Genomic DNA, 23,890 nt, shown 5'->3' with positions numbered 1-23,890 from the left:
GTTTTTTTGTTATTGTAGAGAAACACAGATTCTTTATACACTTTGTAAGATTGACGCCAAACCCCAGCTGTCAGATCTCTTATTCTTCCTGTGGCCCCTGCACTGTTGCCCCGATGCCTCATTTCTCTGGCCCGTTACTAAAATGTATAATCCGACTTCCTGGACAGAAACCTGCCACTGCGCCTTTGTCTTCTTTCTCCCCACCAGGTGGCCACCCTTAAGCTAGGCCCCTTGCACATGTCATGCAATGGGCCCCTGTCCCACCCAGCTCACCCTTACAGGGAGCTAAAGGACCAGGCCTGAGCTCCCACCCAGGACCATGTGGAAGCACCCTGAGCTGACCGTGGGGTCTCAGGGTTGGTAAGGGTACAGTGGCAGAGGGGCAGGGAAGGCCTAGTGGGGTTGACATTAAACTCCCTGGCACTGGGGCTACTAGCTCTGGGGCTTGAGGACAGCCCTCCAGGAGGGAATGGACTGTGCCCACTGCTCCCAGTTCTTAGCCCTGGGCCCTGAACTGCTCAGTGCTTCCATCTACTCCCCAGCTGGCCACTGCCTCACCTGTGGTCTCAGCAAAGACTAATAAGAGGGGCCAGCCCAGGAGATGTTGGCAATACCAGCCCCACCCCAGCTCTATCCTAGACTGACTTCTGAGGAGGGCCCAGTGGGACACTGGTGGCAGAGGGGAGGCAGGTGACCTGAGGCTCCTCTGCTTTTCTGCTTCCCCTCATCCACACATCAGCAGGGCTGGCCTGAGGGCCAGTTCCCACTGTGGAGGAGGAGGCGGCAGTGTGGCCAGCCCTCCCTGCGCTGAGCACAGGACTCAGTGTATGTACCCTCTCACCTGAGTGCCAGCAGCTTTTTTAGAAGCTCCAGCCTCAGGGTAAAACCACTTGTGCCCTGGACCCCTAGGAGAGACACCAGAGGGGGGTCCACGTCCTCCTGATTCCAGGCTCTGCCTGCCCTGCCAGAGGGGTGGGCCAACCCAGATGCCCCTCTGGAAGAATTCCGAGTTGAAGGTGCTGTTCTGATAGGGGAGTCAGAGTGAACCACGGCACGTGCTTGGGGCCGAGGAGCACCCAGGGTGGGGAATCTGGTGGGGTACACTCATTTACACGGACCCTGGGGGTGCTGACTCCCCTGGCTTTGGGCGGGGTGGGGTGTGGAAAGGGCACAGGGTCAGCAGAGGCTTCAGGAAGGCCAGGTAAAGCAATGAGGCGTGCAGAAGATGTTTCAGGCAGTCAAAGATCCAGTCTCTGGAGCCTCAGATGGGTCAGGCCCTGGGCACATACTGGCGAACGAGACCGACATGACTGTCCCCTTGGGGGTGACAGACCAGTGATGCTATTTCAGTTATTCTAATTTCAGCATGCTCCCTTTATGCTAGGCACTGTTCTGAAGAGTTTGTTTTGTTTGTTTGTTTGTTTTTTACGGAAAATACGCATAACATAAAATTTACCATCTCCACCATTTTTAAGTGGTCAGTTCAGTGGCGTTAAGTACCATCACCAGTATCCATCTCCAGAACTTTCTCATCTTACCAAAATGAAGCTGTGTCCCTATGAAACACTAGCTTTCCCCAGCCCCTGGCAGCCACCGTTTACTTTGTCTCTATGAATTTGTTAATGTAAGAACATACAAACCTGTGGAGAATTTTAACAAAAATTTATTTGCGCCAAACAGAATACACCTGGAAGAAACATCACCAGGTTTAGAAAAATGCTTCAGAGAATAACAGTTTGCAGTATCTTTTACACATTTGAGATTGAGGACGGAACATAAGATTACAAGAAGGTGGGGAAAAAGTAAAATGGTGATTGGATTACAGGATAGTCAAGATTATGTGTTCTCTTGCATGCTTTAGGAGAGGTAGGAAAGGGCATTTCAAAGGTGTGTTAACCTAGGTGCACAGAAGCAATGGGCAGGGCTTGCTCGAGGCAAACATAACCTTTTACTAAAAAGACACATGCTTGGGGCCTGACTACCCACCATGACCTGCTCAGTTAGGAATTTATAGTCAGATCACCCTGTGAGGTTACTTTCCATAGAACTCCCATTTTTGGTCCACAAATTTGACTCCTCTAGGGACTTCGTAATGAATGGAATCGTACAGTATTTGTCCTTTTGTGACCAGCTTATTTCACTGAACATAATGTACTCGGGTCCCAGCCATACTATAGCATGTGTCAAGATATCCTTTTTTAAGGCTAAATATTCCATTTTGTGGATGGAGCATGTTGTGTCTATCCATCATCCGTTCAGTTGCTTCCATCTTTTGGCTATTGTGCATAAGTATCTGTTAGAGTCTCTACTTTTGATTCTTTTGGGTATATGCCCAGAAGTGGAATTGCTAGATCACATGATAAATTCTGTGTTTAATTTTTGGAGGAACTGTTAGCCTAAATAAATTATGAAACAAAAGAACACAGTTCCACAAAAAAAAAAAAAAAGCCTTTTACATGTCGTAATTTATTTAGTAGTCACAGCAACCCTAGGAATGGGTATAATTTACAGGGAAACAGTTCAGTGACCCACCCAGGGTCTCAGTTAGAAGCAAGCAGGTTTCTACCCCAGAGCTGTATTCATGACCACTAAGCTATAGGGCTTTTCCCAGTGTGTGTTGAGTGCTCGCTACGTGCCAGGAACAATTGAAGCAAATGCCCAGATAAAACACTGGTAAAAAGTATACCAAAATTTAAAAATGTTTTTTAATTTAAAATTTTTTATTATGGAAAATTTTAGATGCATTAAAGTGGAGAGAATGTAGACAAAAAGAATGAGTTCTGTAGAAAGTCACCTACCTCACAGGATGATTAGATCATAAATTCCTAACTGGGCGGTTGGGTTATGGGGATAGTAATGCCCCAGGCACATAAGTTTTTAGTAAAAGGTTTATGTTTGCCTGAACTGAGCCCAGGCCCTTGTTTCTGTGTTAACACACTTTGAAATGCCTCTTTTTAGATCCCTCTTTCTAGTGTGTGAACACCCTTTCAGACCCCACCATCTAAGACATAAACACCCTCAAGAGAGCAAATGATCTTAATCAATCCTCACCTTGCTTTCTCACACCTCCATGTAATCTTCCTTACATTCCCTCCTTAATTTCAAATGCACATACACACACACACACAAAACTGAAATTTGTTATTCTCCTGAACATCTGAGATCTTGCTCCCCAGTATATGTCATCAGTTTGGCTCAGATAAACTCGTAAAAATTCTCTACAGGTTTGGATGTTTCTTACATTGAATGAACCCCTATATGCCATCACCCAACTTCAACCAATCTGGTTTCACCTATTACCCTCCCATTGGCAAATCTGGAAATACTGCTGTATGCATCTCGAAAATACAAATTTTTTTTGGGGGGGAAGGGGGAACATAACCTCAATACTACTATTACATCTAAAGAAATGAACAATAATTTCTTAATATCACATATCTAGCCAGTGTCTCCCTGTCTTAAAATTTTTAATGATTTTTATTTTTAAGAAATGGGTCATTTGTATTGTACTTTCTCAGTGTGAATTTTGCTGATGGCTTCCCTATGGTGTCTTTTTGCTTTTTAAAAATTTAAGATAAAATTCTTATAACATGAAATTCACCGTTTTAAAATGTACATGCAGTGGTATTTAGTATATTTGCAATGTTGTGCAACCTTCACTATCTAATCCAGAACTTTTCACCACTCCCAAAAAGAAACCCAGTATCCACTAAGCAGTCACTCCCATTTTCCCTCCCCCAGCCCCTGGCAGCCACTCATCTGCTTTTTCTCTCATAAACCTATAGTGTCATTTAACATATCCCTTTTGCCCGGGACTTCCTGTAAATTGATAGATCTAGAAGTTGATCATATCGAGTACCTCATAGGCGACGTGGTATACAACACTAAGAGCAGATAGTGTCAGTGCGTTTCTCATTTGTGGTAGATCTGTAACCCATTAGGGGTTACAAAATGATGACGCTCAAATTCTATCCCATCCTCGTTTATTTCTGGAATACATCTATAAAAAGAAATTTCTCCTCATCTATGTGTTAATCCTGAGATACAGATTAAATGTTTAATTCTTTGCTTATCAATTTTCAAATGTTATAATTTTCAAGATTTTGAGTTGGTTCCTAAGTAGCCTTCAAAGGTAACCGATGACCATTATTATTTTAAGTTCAAATTTATGTATTTAGCCCCTTTGTTGGGGTCAGGCTTTCAACCAGTGTGCCCCGTGGAAACGGAATTGAGCAGGGGCTGTACATCTGGGGCTGAGCCTTGGCCAGTGTATCGAGGAGTTTGGTTATACACAGGGTGAGGTGCGGGGATGGAAAAATGAGTAAATTCACTTAAAATCTTGGGAGCCAGGTTTCTCACATTCAGAGAAGTAAGTTAGAAATTTGTAAAGGGGCTGGAATAAATCTCGATGTTGGATTAGAACTAGAGGTATTGGTGTGCATTCATGGTTTTAATGTGAAGTACATGTCTATATATAGGTACATACATACACATGTATTACGATGAGAGAATCGAGAATTAATGATACCGTGGTAGTGATGCAGGATGGGGCAAACTCCCCCAAGTTGAGACTCAAGTCCTGCACTGAGGGAGAGGGAGGGTCCTTGACTGTGTGCAGGAGAATTCAAGCACACACCAGAGTTGAGATAAAAGGAAAATTTATTATTAGAGAAGGAATAATGCTCCACAGACAAGGCGTTGTCTCCTCTCAGAGACAGAGAATGAGCGAGACCCCAAATATAAGAAGAAATCAGTTTATATGTGATGCTTAGGTTCTGTGAATTACATTTTAAAGACATGGTTTCCTATTTTCCTTTCATGGTATGAGTATACAGCGTGAAAGGTATGACTATGTAGCGTGAAAGGCGTTAGCAATCTCAGCTTTTGTTCTATTGATTCCCCGTGGTCTGGCCGTAGAGAATGAATGCTTGGGTTTATTTTGTGTAAGGTACAACTTACAGACTGTTTTACTGTTTTCCTTTCATGGTATGGGTAAATGGTTTGTTTTGATGCCAGCCAGAAAGGAATCTTCTTTTGTTCAGTAGGCTTCCCCTGGTCTGGCAGCACATTGCAGGCTCTGAATACAGCTTGGTTTAATATTTAGTTCTCATTCCTCTTCCCTTTACCAGTAGAAATGAGCACACCTAGCACTAAGATCTTGGTTTCTAAATATCATTCATTCCCCACTAAAAGGAACCAGGGCTCCTTGGAGAACTGGTTAATTTCAGAGCTGGGTCAGGGAGAAAGTCAAGAAAACGCCATCCCCTTCCCCAGCCCCCAAACATCTTGCTGAGCGGGTAAGTAAGGAAGTACTCAGTCAGAATTAGAAAGATTATTTAGCAACCATTATATGATAAAAGAGACAGGCATTGATAACATCTCCAAGCTGCCCCTTTCTTCCTGCCTTGATTGAGGATGTAATGCCTGGAGGAACAGCAGCTCTCTTGCTACCATGAGAAAAATGCCAAGACAATCACAGAATCGTAGACCAAGCCAATGCCAGCAGCCATCCTCCTCTAGAATTCATGTAATACAAAACCCTCTTAAAAATAACAATTAAAAAAGTTAAACAAATTAAACAAAAAAATGCCCACAAAACCTTCTTTGTTGACAACAATAAAAATTGATTCAGGCAAGTGTCATCAATGGATATTCAATCTGGTGGGTGGAGGTTTGCTGAGGAATAGGATGTTTAATTAGTTTTAAAGTATTTTCCCATAAAGCACTTATTAACGTGTGGCATACTGATCACACTGGAGAAATTAGGCAGACTTAACCAGGTTAGCATAATTGTTGATAGAAAAAAACCAACATTCTGTGCCTCCTGATGTGTGCACTGGGAACACCATCATTTGCGTGGTTCCTGCTGCAAATGCATAAACCATGAGGAAATATTAGACAAACACCAATGGAGAGACTTCTTGTAAAATAACTAGCCCATAATCTTCAAAAGTATCAAGATCATGAAAGACAAGGAAAGATTGAGGAACAGTTCTTGACTGAGGAGACTATGCAACCGTGAATGGGATTTGGGAATTACATGGTAATATTGGATCAATATTAATTTCCTGATTTTGAAGGTTGTACTGCAGTTATGTGGAAGAGTGCGCTTAATATACACTGAAGTATTAAGGATTAATGAGACACCATATATGCACCTGATACTCAAAGGATTCACAGATCTTAACAACTAGAGAATCTGGCCAAAAGGTTTATGGGAGCTCTGTGCATTATTTCCGCAACTTTTATGTATTTTTGACATTATTTTAAGATAAAAAATTTAAAACCCAAATACATAAATGTAAACATTTGGTATGTTTTGATCTGCAATCATCATTCTTATTGGAGGCCAAATTGTCCAATTTGTTGTCAGTGGAAGCTTCTTCTGATTGGTCCCCATTGACACTACCTTACTAGGTAATGTCTTTTTTTAAAAAAAAATTATTTATTTATTTATTTATTAGGTGAGGCAACCCTTGGTTGACCTCACAGTTTGCAAAAACCTTGTCAGCTTACAATCCCTTATTTTTTATGCCTACAGCACCTGGTCTTCCTAGGTGGTCTCCCATTCAAGTACTAACCAGGTGGGCCCCTGCTTAGCTTCTGAGATCAGATGGGATCGGGCTTGTTTAGGGTGGCATGGCTGTAGACTAGGTAATGTCTTCAATGACTCTTGTGCTTTCTGGCATATCAAGATGTGCCAGGTTCATCTTGTACGTTTCCTGCAGCAGACCCAGCATCAGACGTTCCCTCAAAGTTCACTGGTTCTTTTGATTGGAAATGGTATTTAGAGATCATAAGCTTAAGGAGTGCTCATTGCAACAAGGTTGGTCTTTGTTTCTGAACTTTTAATCAACAGAAGTATCGGAAATATTCACTTTTTAGAAAGATAAAATATATCATGATACTCTCGATTCAAATTCAAGACTACAGTCTTTTTATTTAATGTAATCAATCTTACATCTATATCTCTTTCGCTCCCTCTGAAAATCCCAGGTCTTGACACCAACATAATTACTCCTTTGCTTTATTCCATACTACACATGCAATAAGCTCAGAATATAGTAGTGGTATATACAGTCAAATCGTGTTTTAAAGTTTCTAGTTCACCTCTGCGTTGTTTTGTCACCAACCAGATATGGTTTATTTGTTTTATTTTTGTTTTTAGGAATATCTTTAAATTTATTTTATAATTATATTAAATATCTGCATGGTTGTAAAGTCAAATATATAAAACAAGGTATATTTTTAAAAGTCTAGCTTCTATCTCTGTCCCCACCATTATACTCCTTGCCTCTATAGGTTACCTTTTAAAAAATGTTATGATTTATTATAACAATATAAGCTAGTAGAACACAACAGAATTTAACTGAGGTAATTGAGCTGACATATATTAAATAAAGGCAGGAGCAGGAGGGGAAAGAAGTTCAGGCTTTTTGCATGTGCTTGAATTCTTTACCTAGGATTTCGGCCCCCCCTTTTCTTTTAGTTAACCTCCGCTCACACTTTACTTGTCAGTTCAACTGTTTCTTCTTCAAGGACGTATTTTGGCCTTTCCAAATTATTCCATTATATGCCCCCCTCACTTGCTACAATTTGTCACCTTTGTAATTAATAATAACGTAATTGGTTGTTTTATGTCTGTCTTACTCCCTAGATTGAGATCCCTGAGGCAAGCAATATTTCTCTTACTGAACATTGTGTCGCCAGTGCCTAGCACAGTGCCTGACTCATAATAGGCCCTCTTATTGATGTTATGTTACATCTAGTGAATTTATTAAATTAATGAATGATGTTGGTTTTCGGCTCTTCCACGGCCTCCTAATTTCTCTAGTCTTCTCTTTCCCCTCTGTAAAATGTGACCATATGGTGGCCAGGATTAGTCAGTGAGGTGATGGACACTCAAATCCCTTTGCCCGGTGTCAGCCACAGTTTTATTAGCAAGGACTGCTCGTCGGCTGGTGGCGCCAGCTGCTCTGCTCGTGCCCCGTGCGGGGATGGGGCGGGACCAGGACTGGGGGCGGAGCCGGTGTTGGGGGCGGACCCAGCAGCTGCGGCGCCGCGGAGTTTGTGCGGCCCAGGACGTCCCTGTCGCCTCTGGCCCCGCCTCACAGGGCGGGACGTGCACCACTATTGGTCAGTGCGGGGGAGGAGGCGGTCGCCATTGGCCCGAGGCTCCGTCGGCTCGGCGGGCGGTGTCCCGACGCAGGTGCCGGCCGGAGCGGAGAGAGCGGTGCTGACTGGACCGGCCGGGCCGGGACCCGGGGCGAGCAGAGGGTTCTGCGCGGCCTCCCGGCCCGGCCGCAGATCAGGTAGGCACAGGCAGCTGGGTGGGTCCAGGTTATGCCGGTCCGCGGGCCGGCCCCGGGTTCGAGGCCCAAACCTGGCCCCGGGCTAGGTGACTGGGCTTGGACCCTCGGCCTCAGCCTTACCCTAGACGAGGGGATCGCAGTTCCCGTCTCGAGGGCGGCAGGAGGTCTCCGAGCCTCGGTTTTCCCATCTGTGAAATTGGGTCATCTCAGCGCCAACCTAATGGGGCCGTTGGGAGGATTCAGAAGGTGGCGATGAGGAGAGTGTCAGACACACAGTAGGCCGTCAGTAAGTGGCCAGTGTCCTTCCCCAACCTCCTCAAAGGGGCTCTGCCTGTAAAGTAGCAAATATTATAGGGAGCCAGGCACCGTGTAGAAAGGAGTTGCTTAGCAGAGTTCCAGCAGGCTGTTGGTGCTCAAAACAGGCTAGCCAGAATTTATATGATTAGTTCATTTAGTCGTCTAGGGACCATAATAGATGCAAGTACTAGAAATGTTCCGTTATACAGATGAGAAAATCGAGGCTCAGAGAGATCAGGTTTTCCCCAGGGCCACACAGCAAATAAGAGCAGAGCTGGCATTGGAACTTAGCCTCCAACCCAGGGCCATGGAAGTACTGAAAGGCACACAGGGAGTCTCTCTGTGGTGAGTAATGAGAAATGAATGTATTTCACAAGCTCTGCATTTGTCCTAAGCAATAATAATGGTGTGCATTTATTGAGCACTTACCATGTGTTCTTACAGTGCCTCCTCTCATCAGACCCTCCTAACATCTGTAAGCAAATGACAGCAATTATAATAAGAGATATTTGACTTCTTAATGTGTATAGAATTTTGAGTGGGGTATCATTATGACTCCCATTTTACACACGAGAAAACCGAGGCCAGAGAATGAAGCAGCTGGTCAAAGGTCACCCTGTGGGGGATTGGGGCCCTATGACTTCTCTTTCCTCCATTTCCTCCCTTCAGCAAAAGGAGGCTGGGCAGATGCGGAGAGGTCGTGGTGCCCCCGGGCCACCCAGCCAGGCCTAGCCAAGGGCAAGCTTCACTGGAGAAACTGAGCCTGGAGGCTCCTTCTCAGGAAGCTCCTCAGCAGACACAGTCCACCAATTTAGTCAACTTATTTGCTAGAGAAGGCCAAGGCCCAGAGAAGCAGTGACTTGTTCTAGGACACACAGCTCAGTGACAGAGTCAGGGCTTAAAAGAACCCAGGTTTCTTGAGTCCCAGACCTACTCATTGGACTAAGTTTAAATCCTGGCATTGTCCCTTCTTAGCTGTGTTACCTTGGGCAAGTAGCTGCCCTTCTCTGAGCCCCAGTCTCAAATGGGCCTTACTTCATAGGTTTGTGAAGGTGTAAAGTCCATCTCCCGGGCACTGGGCAAAGTTTGCCCTGTGCATTGGCTCCGTCTCCCACCCCAGCCCCAGAGCTGAGTCCAGCCTGCAGCCATCCTATCCTTATGTCTGGCCTCGAGTTTGGCCTCTTTGCCCAGGCCTCTGTGGTTTGCATGGACCTCTAGCCTCTAAACATCTTTGATTCCTGCCATGGGCGCTGGCAGACCAAGAGACCTTGATCTTAATAACACAGTTCTGCTCTTACACAGAGCAGGGACTAAGAAATTAATGCAACCACTCCGTGCCAGACACAGGGCCAGGTGCTGGGCACAGCGGAAAGCAAGTCTAACTTAGTCCCTCCTTTACAGAGCTCCCTGAAACATGGAAGACAGATGTGGTTACACAAATAAGTGAAGAAATAAGAGCATTTTGGAGGGAGCACATTATATGAGGGTAATAATGTGGACACCAATGGCACTTTAGCTGGAGTAGTCAGGAAGGGCCTCTCTGGGGAGATAACCTTTGCAGGGGACACTTAAAACAACTATTTAGAGTTCGGAGAGCTTTGCACAATACCTGGTATGCAGTGGGTCCTAAATAAAGAGTAAGTGCTGTTATTATTTATTTTGGCCATTTTCAGGCCTTGATCTTAGCAGATCTACCTAGATTCCCCCACCCCCACCCTGACAGTAAAAGGAATGGCAGAACTTAATATGTAGGAGCTGTTACGAGTCTCGTAATGACCAATTACTTGCAGGAATGTTAAGGCTGATCCTTGGAGGGCCAGGAGCATTCCCTTGGATGGGCTAGTGGCTTCCCTGCTGATCTCTGGGCCGGAAGTTCTGGTTGCAGGCACTTGGGAGGGACAGCAGCATATACAGCATGGCAGGCTGACCACTGTCCCACAGATGTTATCTCAGTCAGCCACCCTTCCTCCTGACTCCTACTGCCTCTGGCTGATACTTGCTTATCTGGCCTTGCTGTGGAGGCTCAGAAAGGCATGTTGGGCTGGGAATGCTTCTGGCAGAGCTGTTCAGAGGGCATTCATCCATTGGCAGACTGTCCTAGTGCAAAAAGTTAGTCAATAACTCATGCTGCTTTCCCCCTACCCTCTCTCTTTGGGTCTCAGATTTTGACTGGCAGGAGTTGGTTAAAGCTGACTGTGGGGGTACCTCAGTCAGTATTTCTGGGTCCTGGATCATAATTCCTGGAGACAAAGGATGAGACAAGTTTGGGACAGAGAGCCTTAGCTCCAGGGCACCTGTATTGGCTTCCAGGACATCTAGAGGGGCATCTGTTACTTACGTAAAATTCTCAGGGGGAGACACGCAAGTCTTGTTGGCTGGTTCCGGGATGGACGAGGAGGTCGCCAAAGGTTCCTTCTGGCAGGTCAGACCCTGAGTGGGGCACCAAGGCCTGCTCAAGTCACCCTCCCAGAGCTGACTTCACATTGCTGCCCAATGCTCCAATGGTCTTTCTTGGCCTCTCTGGAACAGAGGCATGACTTAGAGCAGCTGCTCTGGTGGGGACAGAGGCTGCCAAGGTCCTCCCCAGCTAGGGCTACTTCCTTGATGGCCTGAGGTATCAAAGAGTTCAGAGCTATACAAGAAGCCGTGAACCAGACGGGTCAAGGTGACTCACCATCTTCTGTGGGATCGGGTTGCCGTCTCAGTTCTGCCCCCACTCAGAAGCAGGCTCATGTGCTTTGAACCCAGCCCCGGGAATTCATTCCGTGGAGAAACAGTCTCTACGTGGTTGGTGGGCATGGTTCTGGCACCGGAAAGCACCAGGCATAGAGCCTGCCACACAGCAGGTGCTCAGTAACTGTTAGGTGCTGTTACCATATCTGGAAAGGTGAATTTGGGGGTGGCCTGCAAGCTTTGAGGGCTGGACCGGGTTGGCCTTTCTTAGGAGAGTTAGAGATATTATAACCAACCCCAGCTGTGTACCACGCCCGGGCTGAGTTGCACTTGTGGTCTCATTGCATCTTCATGATCCCCTACAAAGCCCCAACTTCCAGATTGGACGAGCAAGGCTGAGAGACTTGGATTCAAACCCTGGTCTGTATCCAGCTTATTAACCTTGCCCTTCATCTCCCTGCCAACCTCTCCTCAGGCTTCTGGGACCATGGGCCTCTGGCCCTGAGGACACGGTGCTCCCTGTGGCCATGACGACAGGTGACTGCTGTCACCTCCCTGGCTCCCTGTGTGACTGCTCCAGCAGCCCCGCCTTCTCCAAGGTTGTGGAGGCCACAGGTCTCGGGCCACCCCAATATGTGGCACAGGTGACTTCAAGGGATGGCCGGCTCCTTTCAACTGTCATCCGGTCCTTGGACACGCCAAGGTGAGTGGTGACGGAGCAGGTGTCTTTGCCTTAGCTCACTTCAGCCTCTGGGGTCAATTTTTTCCTCTTGGTCTTGGGTCAGAAATCCAACCATCTGGAGGGGCAAATAATCCAGAGAAAGGGGCCCGATCAGGAATCATAGGGTAGAGACAGGTCTGATTCTTAAGGAAAAGTTGAAATTCCAGATTACTATGTGTAATCTGCAGATGAAATGTTGGCAAGTAACTCATATTTCGGGGAGACAGTATAAGGAAGATGTTAGGAATGCGAAGTGTGACTCACAGCTCCTGGGCTTAAATCCTGAGGAGAAGCTTCTCTCCCTGTGTGACCTGGGACAAGTTGCTTCACCCCCATATCTCTATTTTGGGGACATCTTCCTCATTGTGTTGTTCTGAGAGTACATTGCTATGGTCCACACATAGTGCCCACAGGGGGTTTGTCACTTCGTTGGCATTCGATAAATGCATTTAAACCTTGCTGCTGGCTTTCCAGATCCATCTGTGAACTGAATCTGCTTGGTTCTCCAATTTGTCATCAGTTCCAATGAAAAGAGTTTCAAGGAAATGCACACAAATTTAAATACGTCTTAACTCATTAAAATTTAAAATAGCCACCAGGTTTTTAAATTTAATGTATTGTTATGTTTGACATGATTTAATTCATGAACTTTTTTTCTAATTTTTTTCTTGTGTTAAAATACATACATTTACCATCATAACCATTTTAAGTGTACAGTTAAGTGATATTAAATACATTCACATTGTTCTGCAGCCATCACCACCATCCATGCCCATAACTCTTTTCATCTCATGAATCTGACACTCTGTCCTCATTAAACAATAAGTACCTATTCTTCCCTTTCCTAGCTCCTGGCACCCACCATTCTGCTTTCTTTCTCAATGAATGACTATTCTAGGGACTTCATATAAGATTGGCTTATTTCACTGAGCATAATGTCTTCAAGATTCATCCATAGCCTGTACCATAATTTCTTTCCTTTTTAAAAAAATTTATTGGGGAACATTGCTTTATAGTGTAGCAGTTACCATGTCTACTTTACATGCAGAAGGTGGTAGGTTCATGCCCCAGCGGAGCCACGGTCCATGGTCTACGGCCATGCCACCCTGAACAAGCCCAATCCAGTATGATCTTGGAAACTAAGCAGGGTCAGGCCTCGTTAGTACTTGGATGGGAGACCATCTAGGAAGACCAGGTGCTATAGGCCTAAATAATAATAATAAATAATTATGCAAACAAAAATTTATTGAGGTGACATTGGTTAATAAAATGATATAGGTTTTAAGTGTACAGTTCAATAATATGTCATATATATATTGCATTGTGTGTTCATCACCTAAAGTTAAATTTCCTTCTGTCACCATATATTTGACCCCATTTACTCTTATCTACTTACCCCCTTCCTCCCTACCCCCTGGTAACTACTAAACTGTTGTCTGTGTTTATGAGTTTTTGTTTGTCTTGTTCGTTTGTTGCTTTCAGTTTTATATCCCACAAATAAGTGAAATCATATGGTTCTCAACTTTTTCTGTATGAGTTTTTTCACTTAGCACGATTATCTCAAGATCCATCCATGTTGTCACAAATGGCAGTATTTCATCTCTTCTTATGGCTGAGTCATATTCTATTGTGTATATGTACCACAGCTTCTTTATCCAATCACCTATCAAAGAACTCTTTGATTGAGAATTTTTTTTCTTTTTAAGGCTGAATAATATTCCATTGTATGGATGGGTCACAATTTGTTTATCCATTCATCCATCTGTGGACACTTGTGTTGCTTCCATGTTTTAACTCTTTCCAGTTTTTTTTATTGTGATAAAATGTACATGACATAAAAGGTACCATCGTAACTATTTTTAAGTGTACAGCTCAGTGGCATAAGTACATTCACACTGTTGTGCAGCCATCCCCACCATCCGTCTCTGGAACTCTTCTCATCTCCTCTGAAACTCTGTTCCCATCCAACACTAACTCCTCGTCCCTTCCTCCAGCCCCAGGCACCCACCAGTTTACTTTCTGTCTCTATGAATTTGACTCCTTTAGGGACCTCCTATGAATGGGACTGTACAGTATTCGTCCTCTTCTATCTGGCTTATTTCAGTGAGCATAATGTCCTCAAGGTTCATCCATGTTGTAGCAGGTGTCAGAATTAATTCATAAATTTTTCCTTCAAACATAAAAAGAAGCAGATGGAGGCTTCACAGGGCTATGGAGGAAGCTCACCGATGTTTACCTAAGTCTTTGCGTGGTGTCACTTCCTCTAGGAAGCCGTGCCTGAGCCCAGGTGAGATTGGGAGTATTCTTTCTGGGCTTTCTCCAGAGCGTTTTGTTTTGTTTTGTTTTGTCTTTACCACACTATTTTTTTTTTTTTTTTACGTTTTTTTAAAAACTTTTTTACATTGTCTTTTAAAAAAATTATTTTGAATTATAGCTGATATACAGTATTAGTTTTGGGTATACAACATGATGATTCAATATTTATATACTTCACACAAAATAATCATCACAATAAATCTAGTAACATAGTTATTACAATATCATTGGCTGTTTTCACTATGCTGTATGCTATATTCTCAAGACTTATTTTATAACTGGAAGTGTGTACTTCTTAATTCCCTTCCCCTTTTCTGCCCATTCCTTCTCCTTTCTTCTGGCAGTTTGTTCCCTATATCTATGAGTTTATTTCTGTTTCATTTTGTTTGTTTAACAGTTTGTTTTGTTTTTTAGATTCCACATATAAGTGAAATAATATATTTGTCTTTCTCTGACTTACTTCACTTAGCATAATACCCTCTGAGTCCATCCATGTTGTCACAAATGGCAAGATTTCATTCTTTTTTTTTATTGCTGTATAATATTCCATTGTATGTATGTACCACATATTCTTTATCCATTCATTCATCTATGGATGGACATCTAGGTTGCTTCCATATCTTGGCTATCACTAGTAATGGTGCAGTGAACATAGAGGTGCATATATCTTTTCAGGTTAGTGCTTTTATTTCCATAAAATGCCCAGAAGTGGAATTGCTAGGTCATATGACAGCTCTATTTTTAATTTGGGGGGGAATTTTCATGCTGTTTTCCGTAATGGCTGCACCAGTTTTCAGGGCATGGTTTTTTTTTTTTTTTTTTTTAAATTTATTATTATTTATGCCTAGAGCACCTGGTCTTCCTAGGTGGTCTCCTATCCTAGTACTAACCAGGCCCGACCCTGCTTAGCTTCTTAGATCAGACATTGGGCTTGTTCAGGGTGGCATGGCTGTAGACCATTGACCGTGGGCGTGAACCCAGGACCTTCTGTGTGTAAAGCAGACGTGCTAACCACTATACTATGGAACCACATCAGGGCATCGGTTTTTATGTCTGCATCCTCATCAGATCCCTTGAAGGCAGGACTAGGTCTGTGCCAGTCAAGCCAGGCTTCAATTGAGGGGACACTTGGCAGATCCAGGGGCCTCCTAGCCGGAGCTTTCTGGGCAGGGGGACGAGGAGAAGGCTGATAGAAGCTGAGATGGCTTCTCTTCTCCACCACTTGATGCAGCTCAATTCCATTTTAGCTAGGCTGAAGACCAGGGCAGATCAGCCCTTTCCATAAAGAAAGTCACTGTTTTTCCAAAGAACTGTCATCATCTAGGGATGTGGCCTTCCCTACAGCCTCCTGGCCAGTCTCCCTAGGAATAAATGAGGATCTTCCCACCACTGCCAGCAGGTACAGAGGCTGCTCAAGCAGATCGCCATCCCCCTGCCCACCCCTTCCCTCGTAACTCTTCCTAGCCAGCCTGTGCCATCTAAGAACAGCAGATGTAATGCCCAGTACCCCTAATAATCAAGCCTTCCATTTTGATTCAAAGTAGACTCTGATTCCTGGGGGCCTATGGCAGAGACTAGGTGGGGCAGAAAGTTCTGGACCTCAAAACCTGCAGAGACGAAAGAGGAAGGCCTAGGAGGCATCTCCAGGGCCCAGGACAATCCACAAAGGCTTGGGCTTGTGGCCAGCATCTGGGGCTTCTCTGGCCCCTGAGCCTTCGGCTCTCTGCCCACCAAGCTGAGTGGACCCAGGCCTTTCTAGAAGCTTCCCAGAGTGTTTCTGCATCCCCAGCCATTCTGTTTGGCCTTCCCTGCTGCATCTTCCCCACGACTTCTGTTTGCTTCCTCGCTCGTACACCCCTTTCTCCTTTTGTTCTTGGAGCATTCTCTGGGCAGCCCGCTGTGGTCTGTGGATGGCTCCCCACTCCCTGACCCCATTCCCTTCCCATCTGTCTTATGTGAATTATTTTCCTGCCAGAATTTCCTGAGTGAAGCCCGTTTTCCTTGCCCCATCATCTGTGGCAGGCAGCATACAGAGCATAGTGACCAGGGGTACACAGGCCCTGGAATGAGTCTTCCTGGGTTCAAATCCCAGTTTTGCTGATGATTAGCCGTGAGGGTTTGCATAGCCGAGTTGACCCCTTGATGCCTCAGTTTCTTTATCTCTAAAATGGAGCACCTTCCTTCTAGGCTCCCTGTGAGAATGAGACAAATCAATCGAAGATGTACTTTGAACAGCGCTCAGTACATAATAGGTACTCAGTCATCAATCTATTTTGTTTGTTTGTTTGTTTGGTTTTCTCTCTGAACTTGCTCCTCCAAAGTAGAGTTCCCCTAGACAAACCCCAAATTGATGTGGCTCTTCCTCAAGGTTCTTGTCACTTCCACTGCCTGAGACTGGGTTCCGGAGCTGGGTTCCTTTCCTGTGAACTTTAAGTGTGTGTGAGAGGGATGTGGGATCAGGGAGTGGGGTGAAAGTGCAGCTGGGCGTGCCTTTTTGACCTTGTGGGAGAAAGCAGCAGCCTGTGCAGGACTGGGGACAGGAAGCAGTCATGAGGGTTCAGCTCGTCTCTGGTTTCAAAGCAGCCAGGCCCTGCCCCACCAGTAGGAGCTGCTGAGAAGAGGATGGAAAACAGTTTCCAAGGGGAAATGTGTTTTCTGGAAAACTGCTCTCCTGCTCCACCTCCTTTGTCTGTTCCCGCAGTCGGCTCTCTGGGCAGAAATGTCTGGAAAACAATGACTCATACACTTGACAGCCTTTGTGCCCACCAAGGCCACACCCCAGCCTCCTGAGCTGCCCCAGGAAGGACCAACATTCCCAGAGACCCGGCAGGAGATGAAACTTCCCTGAAGGGGCTCTCTGTGACGTTTGTTATGTCTGTTTTCTGAGCCTCACAGGGCAGAGGCGCGGCGGAGCTCTTCTCCCTGGATGCACAGGTTTCTCAGGTAGCCTGGCCTTCAGGTGTGGCTAGATCCAGCGCCTCTGATTGGTTTTCTTAAGAATCTACCCTTCCCTTTCTCTTGGCTCTGCTTTCCTGTTTTTGGCATCATTCACAGACTCCATGTGGAGACCTAGGCTGCCTCCACCAGCTCTAGACTTAACATCAGCCATGCTGCCTGTAGTTCTGGAATTTATTGGGCGTGGGGGGGAGGGGGGAAGAATTTCAGGAATTAATTCCCTGTGGCTCTGATTGCATCACATATGATATGAGTAGGTCCCCATGCCCAGGGGTGCTTCATCATCTGACTGGTCTGGCCTGAGGTCATCGAGGTATCGTCAGCTCAGCTCTTGAACACTGAGACTTAAGACTGGGGTGGTTGCCCAGGATGATCAGGGCGGTATTGCAGGAAAAGGAGTGGACATGGGGCAGATAGGTACAGGAGATACTCACCCTGGGCCTAAAAAGATGCTGCAGGAATCCTGGGGAGAGAGTATATCATTCCACCTGTGGGAGTCTGAGAAGGCTTCCCAAAGGGAACGACATTTGGAGCTGCGTGTCGAAGAATGACTAGGGGTTTGCCAACCGGCAGCACAGAGGCAACACTGAGCTTGTGATCCAGTGGGTAGTGAATCAGGCGTAGGCAGGAAGCCTGATCATTGCTCACATGTCTCTTCTCTATGTCCAGTGATGGTCCTTTCTGCCGAATCTGCCATGAGGGAGCGAATGGAGAAAGCTTGCTGTCTCCGTGTGGCTGCACGGGCACACTGGGCGCCGTGCACAAGAGCTGTCTGGAGAGGTGGCTTTCCTCATCCAACACCAGTTACTGTGAGCTGTGCCACACGGAGTTTGCAGTGGAGAAGCGGCCCCGGCCCCTCACAGAGGTACACTGGGAGCCTGAGCCTGAGGTTGGTGTGGGCAGGGGAGGAAGGCAGGCCTGGGCCTGGTGGCGGGGAACTGCCCTGGAGGAATCTGGTGGGCTGGGGAACAGCTTCTCTAGAGGATGGACCTCTCCCCCCCACTCTAGGTTAGATTCCTCTGATGAGGGTGGGGACCCAGTCTTGAGGTTCCAGACTTGACAGACCCTGTGCCCCTTTCCTGATTTGGTCACTTCCGATGACCCCTGAAGCTGAGACCTGAGGAATGAAAAGGAGCCAGCAATGCCAAGAACCCGGGGAAGCGCAGTCCTGGCAGAGGGCTCAGCAAGTGCAAAGGTCCTGAGACCAGGAAGAGCTTGGGATTCTTGATGAAGCCTAAGTAGCTGGAGTGGAGCAAGTCAAAGCAGGGGGGAGAGTGGTCCGGAAGGAGCCACACTGGGCTTTGTGGGCTGTGCCTGGGAGTTTAGACGCCAGCCTGAGCGCAGTGGGCCAGGGTTGAGACGGGGCATTCCCAGACAAGGCAGGTTCTTTGAGGCTCCCCAGAGCCCTGCTGGCCTCCTAGATGTCCTCTAGGCTCCTCCCTGCCCAGCTTGGCAGGGGGCAGCTGAGAGCTGCAGGGGATGTCACTGGGCTGAGGTGTGGCTCCTGGAAAGGCCCCTGGCCCACCCAGAAGCTGGGCTGTTTGAGAACAGTGGGAAGGAGGACCCACCCCTTCTCCCTCATGCTCCAGCCATGTGGGCTTCCTTCCTGTTGCACTTTGTCCAGGTTACACACTCCTAACTCAGGGCCTTTGCATCTGCTATTACTGGTGCTTGGAGCACCCCCATTCTTCATGTGGCTCCTTCTGCTCCTCTGGTTCTCTTCAGTGTCACTTCCTCAGCAAGGCCTTCTCCTCCCTGACCACCTGCCCCATTTCATACCTCACTCCACGAGTGTGGGAGTTCTGGGAGGGTGGGAACCCTTTCTGTCCTGTTCACCAGAATTTCTTGAGTGAAGCCCACTTCTCTCACCCAGTCATCTAGAGCAGGCAGTGTAGCACAGCCCCTGGGACAAGACTTCCTGGCTTCCGGTCCTGGCTTTGCGGGTGACTGGCCATGTGAGTTTGCACAAATGAGTCAGCCCCTCTGTTCCTCTTAGTTTCTCCATCTGTAAAATGGGGCAAAAATGCCCTGGCTCTTCCTAGACTCAAGAAGTATTTGAAGGAAGGAAAGGAGGAGGGGCGGGTGCCAGGCGGGAGGCTGGTCCTATAGGGCCCAGCAGTCATGGCAGGTGTCGGCAGAGGGAGGCACAGGGTCTGGAGGCCCCATCCCCAGGTGGGAGCTAGTGGGAGGGTAGTGTGTAGCCCCCTCAGCAGCTCCCCCACTCCCCTGCAGTGGCTGAAGGACCCAGGGCCTAGGACAGAGAAGCGGACGCTGTGCTGTGACATGGTATGTTTCCTGTTCATCACGCCGCTGGCTGCCATCTCGGGCTGGCTGTGCCTACGCGGAGCCCAGGACCACCTCCGGCTCCATAGCCGGCTCGAGGCCGTGGGGCTCATCGCCCTCACCATCGCCCTCTTTACCATCTATGTTCTCTGGACGCTGGTGAGTGGTATCAGCTGGAGAGTAGGCGTCTGGGGTTCTCCAACTGGGAGCTGCCAAGCCAGGGGTTTGGTCATTGGCTTTGAGGGGGGCTCCCTGCCTGCCTCTATGTATGGCCTTTGGTGGAAGTAATTTCCGGAGACTCATGGAACTCCAGATTCTAAGCCCTACTAAGGTCCAGGGAAGCCTGAGCTGGGCGTGAGCCTTTTGCTCCAAGGAGACCGGGGCATCTGATCACCAGTAGCGGCTGTACACCCTGCCATCCACGGGCCCACCAAGACTGGACTGGGCTGGGGTGAGGGGAGAGACAGACGGACAGATAGACAGAAGACAGACAGACAGACAGAGAGACCAAGACCGAAAGATGGAGAGAAAAGAGCATGAGAATGAGGGGAAGACCAAGAGACTGAGAGAAAAGCAACTGGAACAGAGAAAGGGACTGGGGTGGGGGGAATTGTTCCAGGTCTCTGGCAGGCATTAGAACCCTTGCTCATCGCTGCTTGGCCTTTTGGCTAAGATCAAGTGTAGAACCCTTGCTCAGAGAGAAACTCCCTCCTCCCACAATGACTTATCCCTCAGATATAATTACTATTGTCCACCTGTGGGGACATTCTCTCCTCAAAAATTATTTTTTATTGCATCCACTGGCATATTTTTAAATACAGATAGAATGAAACCATAGGTACTGCTTTCCAGTCTGCTTGTTTTCACTCTGCTATTGTCTTTAAAAAAAAAAAAAAAGGCAGCCACTCAGCAACCATTCACCGTATGGGTGTATCACACTGATTTAACTAATCCCTTTAGGTAGGCTCTGGCATGCTTTCCAGTGCTAATTTTCCTTTTCTTCCTTTTATTTATTATTTTTGTGCCATTAAGAACAGTGCTTTTTTTGCATTGGGGCACCACCCATGCAAATGTTTCTTGGAATTTGCTTGGTCAAAGAGTATGAACCATTGACATTTATTTAAAAATAATTTTTATAGACTTTATTAGAACAGTTTAAGGTTCACAGCAAAACTGAGGAGAGACTACAGAGTTCTCATATATTCTCCTCCCGACACAACACAGCCTCTACCACTATCAACATGTCACCAGACTGGTACATTTCTCTTAGTTGATGAAGCTACGCTGACATCTATGTCATTATCACCCAAAGTCTATAGATTACATTCGGGGTCACTCTTGGTGTTGGACATTCTATGTGTTTGGATAAATGTATAATGACATGTATCTACCATTACAGTATCATACAGAATAGATTCATAGTCCTAAAAATCTTCTGTGCTCTGGCAACCACTGATCCTTTTACTGTCACCATAGTTTGGCCTTCTCCAGAATGTCATAGAGTTGAAATCATACAGTTTGTAGCCTTTTTGAAAAGATTGATTTCTTTCACTGAGTAACATGCATTTAAGAAGGTTCTTCCATGTCTTTTCATGGCTCCATAGCATTTTTTTTTTTTTTTTTTTTTTTTTTTAGAGCTGAATAATATTCCAGTGTTTGGATGTCCTACAGTTTAATTATCTATTCACCTACTGAAGGATATCTTAGTGGCTTCCAAGTTTTGGCAATTATATAATCCATTGACATTTAATCCCTTCGAAGAGGCTATTCCACTTCACTCCTACCCTCTGAGAAACCCCTTACTTTTGCAGGGCCCTGAACCCTAGTGGAGACTTCCTCTAGGAAAGTGAATGGGGGTGTGTGCACAGTCTTTACGAAAAATGCTCAGAGGCTGACTCTGCTTCTGGAAGCATGAACCCCAGGCGTGGTGTGGGCCAAGGCCAGTACCTCAGGGGCCCGGTTTTCCTCCTTTGAGGGCGGAGGCCTGCCCGCTGGCCTTTCCACCTATCCCTACACTGCCCCGCAGGTCTCCTTCCGCTATCATTGCCAGCTATACACTGAGTGGAGAAGGACCAACCAGAAAGTGCGCCTGAAGATCCGGGATGCAGATGGCTCTGAGGCCACCCAACACTCCCTGCTGGCAGCTGGAATCCTGAAGAAGGTGGCAGAGGAGACACCTGTGTGAAGGCTGGGCTGGCAGGGCCAGAGGCAGCTGGTGATGCCCTGGCATTTGGAAGGACGGAAACTGCCTGACCCTTCCTGCACGGCCAGAATGCTTCTTAGGCCAAGAGATGCCAAGTGGAGCTGATTCTGTGATCCCATGTGAAGATATTTTCAGATTGTTCTGCACACTTTTTATATGTGAGGAGGACAGATGGATGTCGTCCTGAGCTTCAGATGGAGCAGGCACCTAGATCTCATTCTGAGGTCCACTCGGCCCCTTGCGGGCCAGCAGCTGTGGCCATAGGCGAGTCGAGGGCGCTTGTGGGGCAAGAGGTTCTGCAAGCTTCTTGTGCTTCTCTGCACCTGGCAGGCTCACTTTCCTGGCACCGCATTTCAAAAACCCACCTCAAATGAATAAAAGGAGACCTTGCTGGATGAAATGGACTTGTCAATTACATTTTTGGAACCGAGACCTCAAAGTTGAGGGACTAAGGGGATTCAGGGACCACACAGAGGCTGAAAAAAGTACACTGGGCTGGTTCAAAGGATTTTCGTGAAACACAGCAAAAGAAGCCAAGTCTGAGTTTTCAAGTGAAAAGCAGGTAGCAGGGTTATATAATAAATGATTTAAAATAACAATACATAAGAAGAAGAGTTTCCACTTACTTTGCATCTCCCGTGGGCCAGATGCCATGCTGGACCCTTTATAATCATTAATAACTGATGCCCACACTTACCGAAGGTCACCCTGGATGGGGCTCAGTTGGAGCTTTCACAGGCCTCCTCTAACTCTTACTACCATCCTCGGCAGGCATAATGGCTGTTATCGCTACTTTATAGATGAGAAAACTGAGCCTCTGTCTAGGTTCCCACAGCTCTTGGGAGCGGAGTTGGGTTTGACCATGGGTCTCCATGGCCCCAGTGCTGAGCTTTGTGCTTCCCCTTCCAGGAGGACTCAGGAAAAAATCAAAAGATGGTCATGCTAATAACAACACCCACTTCTTGAGCAGTTTCTGAGCCTTTCGCATTTGAGGGCTCTCTGCATCAGGCCACGTTTAATACTCAGAGCAGTCCTGAAAGGTGGGTCTTGGGGTTCTTTTATTAATCCCATTGGCAGATGAGCAAATTGAGGCTCAGAGCAGTGGTGTCAGTCATCCAAGGTCACGCATTTCTGATGGGTCTAGCTCAGTGTCTGGCTCGTTCTGTTTCCTGCATGAATCCCTGTCTGGTCTGTGGCTCACCCCAGAGAGAGAAAAATCCTTTCTACCCACGACTAGAAGGGCAAGGAGAGGCCAGCCTGGCTGTGGAGTGGAGAGAATAGCAAAGAGCAAAGGCCTGGGGACTGGTACCATGTGGCCTGTAGAAGCAGCAGCATGGCAGATGACAGTGCTAGGATGCTGTGATTGAGGGGCAGAGGAGTACACGAGAGGATGACAAGCAGAGCTTCGTAGGCATCTGGTGGTCTGCAGAAACAGGATTATACCTTTCTTGCCTCTGCAGCTGCTTACTCTGTACCCAGGCCTGGCACCTAACTGTCAGGCCATCTTTGCAGTCTGTGCAGAGAGGCCTCAGGATATTCCATCACAAAAAGAGAAAGCTGTTTCTTTTGAAAATCTCTTCTAATACTTTTAATTATATCCAGGAGAAAGTTGTAGGTTGATGCTAGGATGTCTTTAATGACCCCTAACCCTAGCCAAGAGAGAGAGAGAAAGTTTTAGGCTTAGAGACTTTGGCAGCGTGCACGACTGAATTTATACTTTAACAGCATCATTATCTTATTTATTTTTTACAATAAGCTACTTAAAGTAAGTTTTCAATATGGGCTGTGATGTAAAGCACAATTTTAAAACATGCTTTTAAACGAAAAAGAAGTATGTTGATTAAAGGAAAGTGCGAAGGAAATAATAGTTCAGAAGATGGTAAAACTTGGAAATCTGGGAGGAGCCCAGCCTGGAAGAGTTTGTCAACTCAGCCAGGGCCTGGTTTGTCCCTAATCTCCAGTCACACCCACAGCAAGAGATAGGAACAAAGAGCTGGCTTCTTGTCCCTGATACTTTGCATTGGGACTCCTCCCTGATTCTGACAGACTGCTGTGGTCTCTTCCACCATCTCTGAGCCCTGCTGGGCAAGGAAATTCAGAAGTTTATGAGGGTCCTTCTGCCCCAGGGGC

General features: G+C 46.5%; 1 protein-coding gene and 3 pseudogenes across 5 annotated transcripts; 3 read left to right on the top strand and 1 right to left on the bottom strand.

Moving 5' to 3' along the window:
* Positions 1-6,532: 6,532 nt before the first annotated feature.
* On the bottom strand, positions 6,533-6,651 carry LOC112484171 (annotated as a pseudogene).
* A 1,523-nt stretch (positions 6,652-8,174) lies between these two features.
* On the top strand, positions 8,175-22,160 carry MARCH2 (membrane associated ring-CH-type finger 2). Of its 5 annotated transcripts, XM_025050542.1 has the most exons (6): positions 8,175-8,312; positions 10,011-10,095; positions 11,758-11,985; positions 17,944-18,163; positions 19,507-19,716; positions 21,584-22,160. In XM_025050542.1, exons 3-6 carry the CDS (start codon positions 11,810-11,812, stop codon positions 21,740-21,742), a joined length of 765 nt encoding a protein of 254 aa, XP_024906310.1. In that variant the 5' UTR covers positions 8,175-8,312; positions 10,011-10,095; positions 11,758-11,809; the 3' UTR covers positions 21,743-22,160. The 5 variants fall into 5 exon arrangements, with proteins under 5 accessions (XP_024906310.1, XP_006917271.1, XP_015448972.1 ...); XM_006917209.3 differs by lacking the exon at positions 10,011-10,095 and having other exon boundaries at positions 17,944-18,139; XM_015593486.2 differs by lacking the exon at positions 10,011-10,095 and having other exon boundaries at positions 21,608-22,160.
* LOC112484168 lies at positions 13,092-13,210 on the top strand (annotated as a pseudogene).
* On the top strand, positions 20,206-20,429 carry LOC112484180 (annotated as a pseudogene).
* Positions 22,161-23,890: the final 1,730 nt, after the last annotated feature.

Source organism: Pteropus alecto, unplaced genomic scaffold, assembly GCF_000325575.1.
Source record: "Pteropus alecto unplaced genomic scaffold, ASM32557v1 scaffold37, whole genome shotgun sequence".
Taxonomy (NCBI): domain Eukaryota; kingdom Metazoa; phylum Chordata; class Mammalia; order Chiroptera; family Pteropodidae; genus Pteropus; species Pteropus alecto.
Note: the sequence above shows the minus strand (reverse complement) of the source record. Positions and strands in the feature narration are given on the sequence as shown.

Excerpts from the sequence above, each read along its gene's own strand:
- MARCH2 (XM_015593485.2), top strand. The coding sequence starts at position 11,810 with ATGACGACAGGTGACTGCTGTCACCTCCCTGGCTCCCTGTGTGACTGC. Across the intron at positions 18,164-19,506 it reads ACTGGGAGCCTGAGCCTGAG|TGGCTGAAGGACCCAGGGCC; the intron begins GTTGGTGTGGGC and ends ACTCCCCTGCAG. Across the intron at positions 19,717-21,583 it reads TCTATGTTCTCTGGACGCTG|GTCTCCTTCCGCTATCATTG; the intron begins GTGAGTGGTATC and ends ACTGCCCCGCAG.